At 38.2% G+C, this 13601-nt stretch overlaps 1 protein-coding gene across 1 annotated transcript in view; it reads right to left on the minus strand.

The window, feature by feature from the left end:
- Positions 1-12999: 12999 nt before the first annotated feature.
- LOC103152760 (keratin, type I cytoskeletal 18-like) overlaps positions 13000-13601 on the minus strand; it is a 3982-nt gene continuing 3380 nt past the window's right edge. The window contains exon 7 of the mRNA XM_007573361.2: positions 13000-13170. Coding sequence (XP_007573423.1) covers positions 13047-13170 — 124 coding nt within the window. The 3' untranslated portion in view covers positions 13000-13046. The remainder of the gene's footprint in view (positions 13171-13601) is intronic.

Below are 13601 nucleotides of genomic sequence, written 5' to 3' on the forward strand. Positions count from 1 at the left end.
TCTAAAAGTAGCTCCCTTGGGTACAACACATCCACCTGAGAGGATGTGGTAAAGAATAGGGAAAAGGGCAAGACTTTTGGTATATAAAATATTTGCACCTAAAATTACTCAGTTCCAACAGAAAACTAGGTTTTATTGATCAGATTTTCAATCTAGCATCTGTACTCAATAAACAACTCATCATCCTAACCCTGCATGAGAAGAACCTTTAGTACTTAGAAGAGCTTTCTTTGGCAGTCACGACTTGCTGCATAAATGACTGACACCTTCACCTGAAGCAAGTCTGAACATTGAGACACCGTTGGAATCATCGTCCTGTTTAAGGGTCCCATAATGTCCAAGCCTGAACCTTCTCGCATTGCTCTCCAATCACTGCAGGTTTCCAGTACCAGGGGAAGCAGAGCAGCCATGTAGCTTCACTGAGTCACCACCTTACGTGACTATAGGCATTGTGTTTTTCCAGCGACTGCTTCATCATTCTACCTCTTCCCCTATCTCTAATCCCTGTTGATACTTCTGATTCAGAGGCCTCTAAAGTAACAGTTTTGATTAATCATGGCACAGACAAGACCACCCAAACCTCTTTCTTTACATATTTATGAACAAATTGAAGCTGATTGTCATTGAAGCAGAGTCCTGGCTCCCTGCTGGAGGGCAAAAAACTGTTTGCTGATGATGACTACCGTTGATTTTAGCTGTCAAGTTATCGACATAAATAGCTAACGCATAAAAGCATGTGTGAAATATAAATGAAAAAACGATGCAGTACTTTGCTTCTGTCAGCACTGACGACTAGATAACAAGATTCGCAGGTCAGTAAAATGTTTTAATAAAAAAAAAATGAGGGAAGTAGGCTAGTTACACTATCTTGACTTTGACAACCTTAACATAGATGTGCTGTGCAATTTGGTGTGTTTCAGTTCAGTTAAACAAAAAATGGCGACCTACACACTGTGACAGATCATCAGTAGAGCAGGTAGTTTAACTATCTAATCAATCACTGCTGTCTTCAGATGATCACTTAATAATCACAAAATAAACATCAAGCCTGAAAACAGTACAGTAATGGGCTGAATGTTTTGTTGTTTGTGTGGGAAATGTTTGGATGTTTTTTGGTGTTGAATCCAAAAAACACATTTGTGGAGCGATTGTCAGTTCCTGTGGCAACAGGTCTGTGTAATGTAGCCGATACAGAGACGGAGCAAAGAAGAATACGCATGGTTTTCAGTTATTCTTCAACAGTTTTTCTGCGTTATTTTTCCCTTGACTGTGGCGCACTGCATTAAATCAATAATACCTACATCTTAAGGTTTCATTTTGTTGAGGGGATTGTTCTACTGCGTCAACACGGCTATGAATAGAAAGCAAAGGAGTCATATTTTTGCCATCTAACATTGTGCGCATGTGCAAAATTTCCAGATATAAACAATAACATACAATGTGTCTATAGGCCTTTTGCTTTCAGTTGAGGGTTACTGGCCTCCTGCCTTTTCACTAACAGGTCAGCTGTTTACAGCTTCCTCTGAGCACGTAGCCATTGTTCCTCAACTGTAAACTTTTGAACAGCTGTGGTTCCAGCAGTATCTCTTGGAACATTCAGGGCCTTTGCTATCTTCCACCATGTTGTGCAACCTTTTGGAAAATTCCCTTGACCTAATCATATTTTGTAGCTTGCAGTTAGATGTCACAGTCTCGAGTCCATGTATTTTAGGTGTTTTTATCTCTAAGAATGTAGAGACTGCTGTAGTTCCTGCAGATAGGATATAATGTTGAAGAAATATTATGTTTTAACTATTAAGCTTCTGTGAAAATTCAGAATTTTGCTTCTAAATCTAGTTTGCAATGAGGGTTGCAGGTGCAGCTGTGGTTTGGTCAAGAGTGTGCAACCTGTAGCTTCAGAGCCACATGTAGCTCTTCAGAAACCATAAAGGAAATGTTTTTGATTATGGACACAAGAACAAAATGGTTATTTTAGGAGTTTTTAAATAACTTCTTATGCAAAATCTACATACATCTACAAAAACGTAACTGGCTTCAAACTATGCTGCCTGTCTTCCTTCGTTTTCCATGTTTATAGAAAAATAGAGAAATACATTTTTGCTTCATTTTGTAATAAACATTTTATTGATTACATATTTACAAATCTTATTTTGTGGCTCTCAGTGAGTTTTATTATGTAGCAGCAGTAGCAAAAGTGGCTCTTTGAATGGAGAAGATTGCTGACCCCTTGGTTAGGTTGAAACGATGATCACAGATTGAATAAGAAAACCTTTTTGACTGTGCTTTTTGGAGACATTCTTGATTAGAAGCAAAGAACTGAGCAGAGAATTAGAAAGATGGGAGTTGGGAATCTTTCCTGCATGACTGGTGTGAACACAACTGTGACGGTTTTGTCCCAGCTTGTTAAGATTGAGATCATGGGAAAGGTCCTGACTTAACATCAGATACTGTTAGCACTGTCAGTGAGCTTTTATACACCCAGAAAACACCTTTTTTTGTGACATGTTGCTCTGAAAAACAACTTTTCAAAGGAGACAAGTAAGATGTTCTGTATGCAGTTCTTGTTTTTTCTTACTTTTCAAGCACATTTCAGTAATAAAATGTTGCTATAATTTATAGATGTACTTGAAAGATCTTGTTGAAATAAACAATTTTATTCAAAAATTCTTGCTTTGCTTTCAGATATAATGTTTAGGTTGCTGGATGTACTCTCACTGCAGTAAATGCCCACATGACCCTAAATACTAATGACTGAAGAGAGCTGATATGAGAGAGTGGAGGGAGGGAAATGTAGATTTGGATTTGACAATATTCACCAATAATATCAGTATTGCATGTATTTTTTAATATACATTGGCTGTATATTTAAACTGTGTAGAGCTCAACTACATGGGCTTCTTGTTTCATGCAGTTACTGCTTTCTCACTAATTACTATTCGGATCACAAAAACAAACCATTTTATTCGGTGCTACTGCTGCTGTTCTTAACACACTGACAGCTTCTTTTACATTGTTACCAGGGAAAAGAGGTCAGGCTGAGAGAATCTCCATACTATTGTGAATGAAATGCAAATTTACTGGTAAAAACACAATGAGGTTTTATTATTGAGAAGACTAACTGCTGTTTTTGCGACTAACTGCTGTTTTTGCCTAGCGTCTTTATCCTGGTCCCCACATAGACATTTAAAACCCTAAGAGAGAGCATAAGTAATGATGTCTCTCGATCCCTTGGTTACCTTATTTTTTATCTGAAAATAAACAAGAAAAGGAACAGAATAAACTATGAAAGGAAGATGCCAAGTCTGAGGACTTTTCACAGGGAACAACAGCAACCAATGAGTTATTGGAAAGGGAGGATGTTAGTTTTCCTCTGAATAACAGAAAAGATCAGAAATTGCTGACATAAATACAGGGTGTGCTTTTAATACCTCGGAACAGGGTGCTCTTATAGTTAAGCCAGTTGAACTACCATACATGTTTTAAACTGTGGGAAAAAGCCAGGAAAATTGGGGAGGTCCTATTATATATCTATGAACATCATTAACACAGAAGTACAGAGAGGACATAGAAAGTCTGGGTTCCTCTTAAATAATCAGTTAAAACCAATTTACTGACAAACAATTCAGATCTACTGAAGTATTTGTCCCAGAGTCCAAACATTTCAGTAGATCTCCTGAACATGACGTATATCTTCACATTAATCTGACCTGAATGTCATTGATACATGACAAACAACATGTTCTATGAACATCACTATTCTGCATCCTGTTACGCGCAAGAGAGAATAAAAACAACAAACATGGCAGACCATAATGAAGAGCTACGTTGTTAATGTGCTGACTCCACTTGGACAACTATTGTAAGATGCCCTCCAACGTTAGCATCCACGTTTTATTCTGCAAACACTGAGCACTTCTTTTTTTTATTTTTTATTTTTTTATCGCTGTTGGCAAAACACTGAGCTTGCTTGTTACCTATGACATCACTACGCCCTCTACTGTTTATGCGGGACAATTTCGGGTCATTTTTAGTTCACACGGTAGATCATATATAAGTCGCATATATTTGGAAATGTGAACGACCACATAAAAAAACTCCACCGAATTTCACAAAAGTCGGAATTGAGCATTAAAGCCTGCATTGTGAGCGTAACCTAAATGCCCTTACATGCAGCCACTGGCTGTTTGATTAGGTACACCTCTTCAATTGCTTTTTAGCGCAAACTGTGAATCAAACACTCACATGGCAGTAATTCAGTGCTTTGACCATCTAGATGTGATAAAGTTTTAATTTCAAACCAAGCAGCAGAATGGAGTTAAAAAAGGATAAAAGGGGCTTTGAATGTGAAAACATGCTTCAGACTAGCTGCCCTAAATGTTTTAGAAGTTGCTTATCTACAGGGATCTTCACACACAATCATCTCTTGGGGTTACAGAGAATGTCTCAGAGAATTTTATAACTGCCTTTATGGAAAATATGACTCACTGCCCAGGATGGAATCTCATTAACTATTTGCATGGCAGCTAAAAAGATGGTTTTCTGTTGTTTATGTATTTAAATCAATCAGAAAAAATGGCAGTACTCTGCAGCTACTGGTGCAGAAGTTGGAATCTCATGTGCAACTAATGGTTAAATGTTTCTTTTCACTGTTTCTGGAATGCATTAAACACATTTTAGTTCAAAATATAAACTATTATGACTTGTCAGACCAAAGCTGTTATACTATTTATTGAACAGAGCTTCTTAAAATGCAATTTTTATTCTATCTGTGAAAACACAGGTAAAAAAGCAGACATCTCTGGCACTAAGAATGCCTTATTGAGTCTATTGAGATTGAGACTAACAAATTTAACCCTAAAGATACAGGGTTGTGGTTCATTTCAAATTTGAGCTGCACACAATTTGTTTGTGGTGGACATGGATAACGTTGCCTTAATTAAATTTTGGCTGTGAATACAAATTAAAAACAGTGTTTATGGAAAAACATAAACAGGCTGGTTATTGTGGGAAATGAACCAGTTTTCTTATCTCCTTTCCCAGACTTTTAAGAGAGATCTGTCATATCTCCTTTACATGGAAACGTAATGCATGAAAGAATTACCATACGAGACACCACTAAATATTAACCAGAGATTTATTTTCTGTCGTAAATCAGACTGGTTCACATCTAACCTCTAAAGATAAATTCTCTTTGGCTCCTCGTTCTCACTCTATACCTCAATTACACGGACTTGCGTTTCACATTGGGAAACCAGCCAAAGCTTTGTCAAGATTATGTTACACAGACCTTTTCACACGAGAGCAAAGAACTGGAGATTAAATGATGTGAACCTCCTGGCTTGTGTCTTTGAACTGTGTGAATATGATTGTGTGTCACTCCTACTGGGAGATGGTGTTATGACAGTTTCAGTGGAACTTTTAGAGCTCTGTTAAACACAGACCCTCCTTTTCCTGTGATGGAATTCCTCTCAACAAAAATAAAATTCCCAAGCAATCCCTATAATTAGAGCTCCCCTCCTCTCTAATAGCAGCCAACAGTAAGTGGATTATAGATTTGGAAATGATAATTAATAGGGAAGCAAAATCCCTGATGAATGTACTTTGAGACAAATGTTATATGTTAAATATGTTCTTATTTCTTCAAGAAAATATGTATTTGTTTTCTTTTTATTATGGGCATAAAAACCATCTTGCCATTTTACTAAAATGCTCACCAGAACACCTTTTCACACAATTATCAAAGATGTATAAACTACATACAATTAACTGGAGAACAAAGTACATTTTGTGGCAGTTTTTTCTTAGTAAGGGCAAAAGTGTGTAATAGAAGACTGTGATTGGGTACAAATCCAAAATAACTTCTCAGATGTGATAGGTTTGCTTATCATCATATATTCTTGACTGTTACATTTTATACTATAATAATGGATAATAAACTCCTAACTATTATGTTTGTTTACTATAGTCAACTATATATTCAACATTCTTATTGCCCCAAGTGGGGCAGATATGGGTGCATTACCCCTTTCAGACAGAAGCTCTGCACCTTTAGGTAATCTCTACTTAATACTGGACTCTTTTGTACTTAAACCTTTAATTGTTATTACTGACCCTTTGCAACTACACCACTTGAACACTTTGAAGCGCCATGATGGTAGCATTAAACTGAGTGACTGATTGTTTTCCTAAGTTGTTTTTGCCAGTATAGCCATGACTACTTGTTGAGGTCAAGCTAATTTATCTGTGGAAGTAGCCCACCTAGTTCGGACTCGTAGACAGCAGCATTTACAAAATTTGAAATTAGCTAACTTAGAAAACGCCTCATACCTTCTCCCTCCTGACGTGTTTGTGGAGTTCATCAAATTGCTGACTTTGCCTGAATTTTCCACATATCACTGTCATATTTTTTTCCCTCTTACACCAGAGAAGACTTAAAAGAGAACAAAAGTCTTTTTCAAACATGCTAGGCTACATGGTGTGGTGGGTCATCTTCTCCATGGTTACTGATGATTAGACCTTCATCATCATGCTATATTTGATTGCATCTTACTGAGCTTACTAACTTAAGTATATGATGTAAATTTTTTTCATCTTGTAAAGTGTTCACAGTGTATCAAATATGCCAAGGGCTGCCAGGATTGATGGCTGCTTTCCATCATCGAGGTCGTTCTTGATCAAAAGGTTTACGATAAAATGACAAAGTTGGGTTTGCATCCTTGTCTGTTTGTGCACCCTTTGATCATTTAGTTGAAATCAGCTGACAGAGATATTATCCTACCAACTGTCTGTTTTATGACAAGCTTTACAGGAGTTAACCTGCGCTCAGTATATGTTGATGTGGAGTGGGCTGTTTTCTTAAGAGTGTGATATCACAGTCAAACGGTCTATAGCAGGTTATAGGAAAATACCTGGTGTTATTAGACAGTTGTTAAATAAAGAGGCCCTGAAGGACTATTGCAAGGACCCATCTTTTATTTCTGACCAAACTTATCTAGTTTCATCCCAGAAGAAAACCTACAAAAGACTAGGGTGGAGGTTTCTCTTCCAGTGGGAGAAACACCCTAAATGTCCAATCAGAGAATACAATGAGGACAAATGGCCTCCACGCTTTTTTAAATTTTTAAAAGAAATTTAAAACCATACCTATTTATAATTATGCATTGCTTTGTGTTGGCCTGTCATAAGATTCCAATAAAATACAAAGAATTTTGTGGGTTTGACATAAAAAGTAAGAAAGTTCAAGAGGGCTGAATGCTTTTCCAAAGCACTGCTGATGAGAGGTCTTGAAATGGCATTTTGCTGTATCTGAAGTAATTGTAAAATGTGTTTTTTTAATGATAGGCAGTGTACTCTTAGTCAATCTGATTTTAAACATGTGAAAACATAGAATGGTCACTTTTCAACTCAAGGCTTTGTTCAGATGCCAAAGAAAGATTTGCTCTGTAGTTTTTTTGCGTTCCACATGGTTTTCATTCACCAAGAGTTACTTTATTTTTTATAATAAGACATGACAAATGCACATTTGTAAAAAGATTTCTTGTCAAAACTTTAAAGTTTAGTGTGAAAACCATCCGAACGAGCGCATGCAGTTTAATATGTTTCAGCCATGAACAGAGCTGCTGTGTCTCACTTGCACTTTCAATCATTTACCCTCTGCTCTGGAATGTGAGCGGTTTACTCATTTAAGGAATGTCAAGGTTATTGAAACTGCTTCGGATAACAAGATTAAGGCCTCTGAAAGGAGAAACAATGGACTCTGGATGCCTTTAACCTGATGAACTCTGCTGCGGAGGCTCTTTCTGCAGGAGCTGGTCTATGCGGGATGAAAGTGCACCAGAGAGAGCCTCGCCGCTGTATTTTTAGTACAGCATAGGCGGCAATCATCGTACTCCTTTGGGTGTGCGGCGCGCAGCTCTCTGGTCAACAAGTTCTTTTGGTTAGTTTCCACAGAAACCAGACGAATGAGTCAACTCAACAACTTCAGCCAATGAAGCCTTTCAGTTTGGGAAACGAGCCCTGAATTTCCAGCTCACTCCCCACCCAGCAGCTCTGGAAAAATGGAGAAGTAGGGTGTAGGGGAGGGAGCAAACGGTGGCTGCATGACGGCTGTTCCCAGTTCTGGTCTTACTTAATCTCCCTTCTGCTCTTCCTTCTTCACCTCTTCTGCTCTCTGTTCTCCCACCAGGTTTTTGCCTCTCTTCATATGTCACTCACCTTTTCACCTTTTCTCCTCCCCTGCCTGTTATCTCTTGCCCTCCTGGTCCCTTTGCCCCTTTGTAGTCATTTCCCATCCATAGCATCAGACACACCGGCAGATCAACAGAAGGGAAAACATGTTTCTTCTCAGATGTCATTTCCAGTTAAATTTATTGAGCCATCACTGCTTGACAGTCTCACTTTATTGGATGAATCACTGTTTCAGTAAAACATTAATTCGTCGCTGTTTGGATTTTGATTTCAGGGTTTGATTAGGACCACTTCCTGTCCTGTCTGTTCCACGTGTTTCCAGCATGAAGTGTTTGTTCTGGTAGTAAACGTCAAAATCTCCAGCAGCTTTCATCTCTTCACCCTTTCTTGTTTCTCTTTATCTCCACTATATTCCTACACACATGCAGAACTGTAAAAGAGTAATTGCCATCAACTAGACTGACCTGGACTTGGTTCAATTAAGGTCAGAGTTCATGTTTCAACAATAAGAAAGAGACCAGGCATCCATAGGAGAGTTCCTATGGCTAGTCTGACTCCAGTTTGACAGGAAACATCTTTTACTTTTTCAGAAAATATTTGTATGCCTCTGAGAAAAAGTGGAACTTTTGGAAGAGTGTGCATTTTGGTAAATTAACAACACAGCAATTGTCAAACATGGTGGTGATGGTATGGTGGGATTTTCCCAAGCAGGACAATGATCTAAAGAAGACCAATACATCCACCTGTGACTAGCTCGAACTTCAGTATTTGGAAATGTAGCCAACAAGCTTTGTTCAGTTCATTGGTTGCCATTGTTAAAACTACAGACAGAATACAATCTAAAAACGGCACAGAAAATTGACATCATTGTTCACAACTTCTCCTTCTGTCTATGTCAGACTTCTCCAGTAGCTTGCCATTGTCAATGTGTGCATGACCATCTTTTAAGTTAACCTGAGAACAGGTTGATTTGTATGACACTAAAGCAAAAACAGTAGAAATGTGCAAGACTGCAAATGCACTTTGCCGTGCCTCCATTCTACAACCCATTATTTCCTTGTTTTGGCGTCACTGGGAGGAGGCTTAGTGAACTGGAAGCACTGGATGACTGACTGGACTGGACACACCCTCCAGATGTGTGGGGCAGAGGGAATCACAGGACGTTTTCTTGTGTGTGAAAGTGGGAGATGATTCATTGTTTATATGTGATGAACTGTTTTATTGCGAAAAGGAAGAGGGATTTAAAACTGTTTTTTTTTCTTCTTCTTCTTTTTTATCGCAGGTCCCTGACCTGCTAAGATTGACTCATGTGTGGTTCGGAGAAAGTTCTGACTGATTTCTCAAACAGTTTACTTTAACTCTTGACTTGTGTGATAACAACCACCAGGCTGTTCTTGTTAACATTAATTACAAGGTTTCTGTGAATGACGGCTTATGAAAGCTGCAGTCTGGCTGATGCAATTCAACTGCAACAAAGATATGTGGAGTTCATCTGTGTTTAACCTCATTTTGTGTGCGTGCGTGTGTGTGTGTGTGTGTGCGTGTGTGTGTGTGTGTGTGTCTGCACCATTTATCGGTGTCGCCACTCTTATAGATTGTCAGTTTAAATCAGTTTGAAACATTTTTCTCTGTGTGGGAGACCTGTGGGGAGGATTTATCTCAGAGCAACGTCATCTCATTCCTGAACCAGTTACACATTTACTGATATTGTTACTTGAAGAATAGCTTTAGTGTGCCTGTACACAATGATATGCGCTGACACTGAAAAATGATGCAATGCAAAAGTTTGTGCATGTTCTTAAAAGTAATCCCTCTTTTGAATATTTTTCCCACTTCTGCATATTGAAAACTTTTAACATATTTTATTGACATCTTATTGACATTTTCCAATGGAAAATTGATTTTTGTTAACTATATACCACATTATGTTATTCCCTCACAAAAATAAGCCATACCTGAAGTGCTGCGTTCATTCCTTCATGCATATTTGAGGAATCCTAGAATTTCCCATGGCAACCATTTGAGGTTGCCTTAGTGCTCACTCCTGCAGTGCACCTCAGACTAGCAGCAGCAGCAATTAGCAAACACCTTGTGAAACTGTGAGTCTGCTGAGCTCATCATGCAAACTACTTCTTAGTCCATTTCTTTTTGGATTAAAAATGTCTTCATTGAGGAGTGAAGAGCATCATGGAGAAGCATTGCTGTTGCTGAGTGTTGGAAAGGTTATGAAGTCCTTAGAGAGACAGAGGCCAATTTGAAGACATCAGATACAGTTATGATGCAAAGTCATATTTCTTAAGTTATGTTTGATATATACATCATTTTCATAATAACTGACAATAACGTAGTTACTTGATTGTGCTATAAAACTGCAGAATGGCAAGAGGTACAGCCTTGTCTACCTGACATATGTTTTTTGACTTTGGGAAGAAACAAGAGTACCTAGAGAAAACTACAGAAGCACCAAGCTCCAAAACACCAAGGTGAATAACTAGATTAATGTAGGGTTCTAAAAACCACCGGGAAGTAAAATGAGAATGAAGTAAGAAAAGTCAAGAGCCTCTTCTGAAGCCACTTTTAATCCAGGATTCAAACAAGTCATTCATGTATTGTTACGCGTTTTGTAGGAATCAAATTGTTTCACTCCAACCTCAAACATCCAGTAAACAAAAGGCCCTTTAAGTGGAGTTGAACTATGTAGTTCCTGAGATGCACACACAAAACAGTTGGGGAACTACTTCAATCAAATCTCAAATGGTTCCTGGGGTCGAAAAAAATGCAATGCATCGCTTTGGGATAGAACTAGTAAAAGCATGGACCTTTATGTACTTAACAGTGATTTAATTCACTGAGGAGAAAAAAAACGTGCATGGAATCATGATGACCTTTTTTTTCCCTTAGATCAAGTTTAAGACATAAAGGGAGTTACTGCCTGAAACAAACCCACCCTCTCTGCAGAATAGAAAGGGAAAAGCTCCCTTTGAGGCCCACTGAGGGTACCAGGCTTGCATAGAGGTCTGTACTTTGTTTTTCTCCTCCTGCCCCTAACAAACTCTTCATCTCTCCAGCATGAAATTCCTCTCTTTTCAGTTTTGCATCAACAGCATCTTATTGGGAGACCATAATTTAAAGCATATGGATTCATGTGATAACAGAGTCCATTAAAAGTCATTTAGATAATCAGAAAAGACAGTTTTATGATCATTCCCATAACGGCATTAGGTGGAGCTGCTTTATGGACTCCCTATAGCGTACAGCCACAAATACTTTACCCAACTGGAAGTGGAAAAGTTAGTGATTATCAGAAGACTAAATGCAGTAGTTTGTAAGTATAGTCATCATCTTCTATCCAAACATGTTCCCAGCCAATAAATTGTCCCTGTTTCTCTTCATCTGCATGAACAGCTCAGGCTCGCACCCAGGGTTATTTATGCCTTGATTCAGCTGAGGCTGAAAAGGGGTTATTTGTTTTGGACGGTTCACAGGGGTTTAGACTGACTGATATAAACTAAAATAAACATAAAGCGACAGATAAGACCTCGCTGACCGCCACCAGCATGGCATGGGAGTAAAGGCTGTTGGCCGATAATCAGACAAGGCGTAGTACCGGAGGTCAGAGGGAATTTCTCAGAAGTAGAAAGAATTTCCTGAAGTCAGTGTCGACTTAGATGTGTAGAAGGAAAGGGAAGGGAACCAAAAACCAATTAGTGTGTATGGAGTGGACATTCCTTCTTGCATCCTCATTCTTGTTTCTTAGTTTGTGTTGATTCAAGTATTCAGTTCACATGAAATTTTTAAGAATTGAAGATACTTTCCTCATTCACTCAACTTAACTTCTACATTTGGGAAACAGAATAGAAAATAATGAATACATCTTGAATAGTCAAAGGTGTTTGGATTCAGGTGTTGTCCAGATTCACTCTACACTGAGCTACAGCTAACACTAAAAACATTGTGTGTTAAGCTTTCAGTGATAATTGGTATTATTTATTCTTGTTGTTTGTTGCTATGGTTTCTTGCTTTAGTGTTTTTCTCTTTCTGCATGTGTAGAAGCAGACTTTGAGTGTTGACTTGTAATTTCTCCAATCTTCTTTCGCTCCTCTTATCTCCTTTTCCTTTAAACTTTTCCCTCCTGGCTTTTTTTCTGAGTCCATTTTATTTTAAATAAACTCAAAGCAATTTTTAACTTCTGGACAGCACACATAAAAAAAGTTAAAATAGCCAACAGTCCGTCTACATATGGAAGACGTTCACTGTAGACATATATTTCTATGACGGCCTAACATTAGAAACAATAGGTATGAACTTGTGAAGGTTCTGGACACCCAAAATAAGACCACATCAACCATTACATAGTCACTATTTGCACTCCTGCCAGGCAGACGTAATTATGAGGCACTTGCCAGTATCCGGTGTCATCCTGCACCATCTCTCAGCAACTGGCATCAGTGTCAGTGTTTTAATGTTGTATAATGAGGGAGTGAAAGCTTTTACATGTAGTTCTTAAAAAAAGTATTTCATAAAATAAAGAATGGAAGGGTTCACGTCATACAGATGAAGGGGAAAGACTATTGAAACCTTTTTTTTTATTCATCACAATTTTTTTTCTAATAATTGTATTGATGTTAATTATTTTTATTTATTTATTTTCGTTAGCAACCAAGCTCTGTCCGAACTTTAAGCTTTTTAGATCTTTAACACAAAAACATTGTCCTGTTTATTGTGATAGACCAGCCCAAAGTAGCGCAAAGTGCTTTCAACTCTGTGCTTTTAAAACTCATCAAAAACACCACAAAGAAGTCACACACATGATTTGCAATTTTTACTTTCAGGTTTTATTCTTTATGATGTTTTGGTTATTACAAGGTTTGTTCAGTGGATTTAACATCCTTGCTTTGTGCCACCACTTTCCCATCCACCAGAGTCTGAGTGACTGTCACCACTTGAGTCTGCACCTTCTTTTGCTCAAGGGCGTCCTCCAGTCTGTTAGATTGAAAAAGAAGAGAAAAAAATACAGTTAGTCAGAGTTTACAGTTAAATATGATGTTTTGATACTTTAAGGCAGTGGTTCCCAAACTTTTTCTTCTGCGCCCCTCCAGTGGTTCCCAAACATTTTCTGCGCCCCCCCTATGGATTACAAATGGCTGTCTGGTTGAAACGACACGTGTGACGGGGGGAGGCATCGACTTTTTTGGGGGCAAAATGAATGTACGTAGCTGAAAATAGACACCAACATCGGTAGCCTACAAGGTACTTGTTAAGCTTAAGGTTCTGTATTGATATTAGCTAGTCATCTTTTAGCTAACATTAGCCAGTCATCTTTTAGCTAACATTACCTGCATCCAACAACTTTACTCAACTCAGTCGGTTAGTTTGGAGGGAAAAACTGTGAAAAGTTCTTTGCGTTTTGCTGG

Source organism: Poecilia formosa, unplaced genomic scaffold (genome assembly GCF_000485575.1).
Source record: "Poecilia formosa unplaced genomic scaffold, Poecilia_formosa-5.1.2 Scaffold326, whole genome shotgun sequence".
Taxonomy (NCBI): Eukaryota; Metazoa; Chordata; class Actinopteri; order Cyprinodontiformes; family Poeciliidae; genus Poecilia; species Poecilia formosa.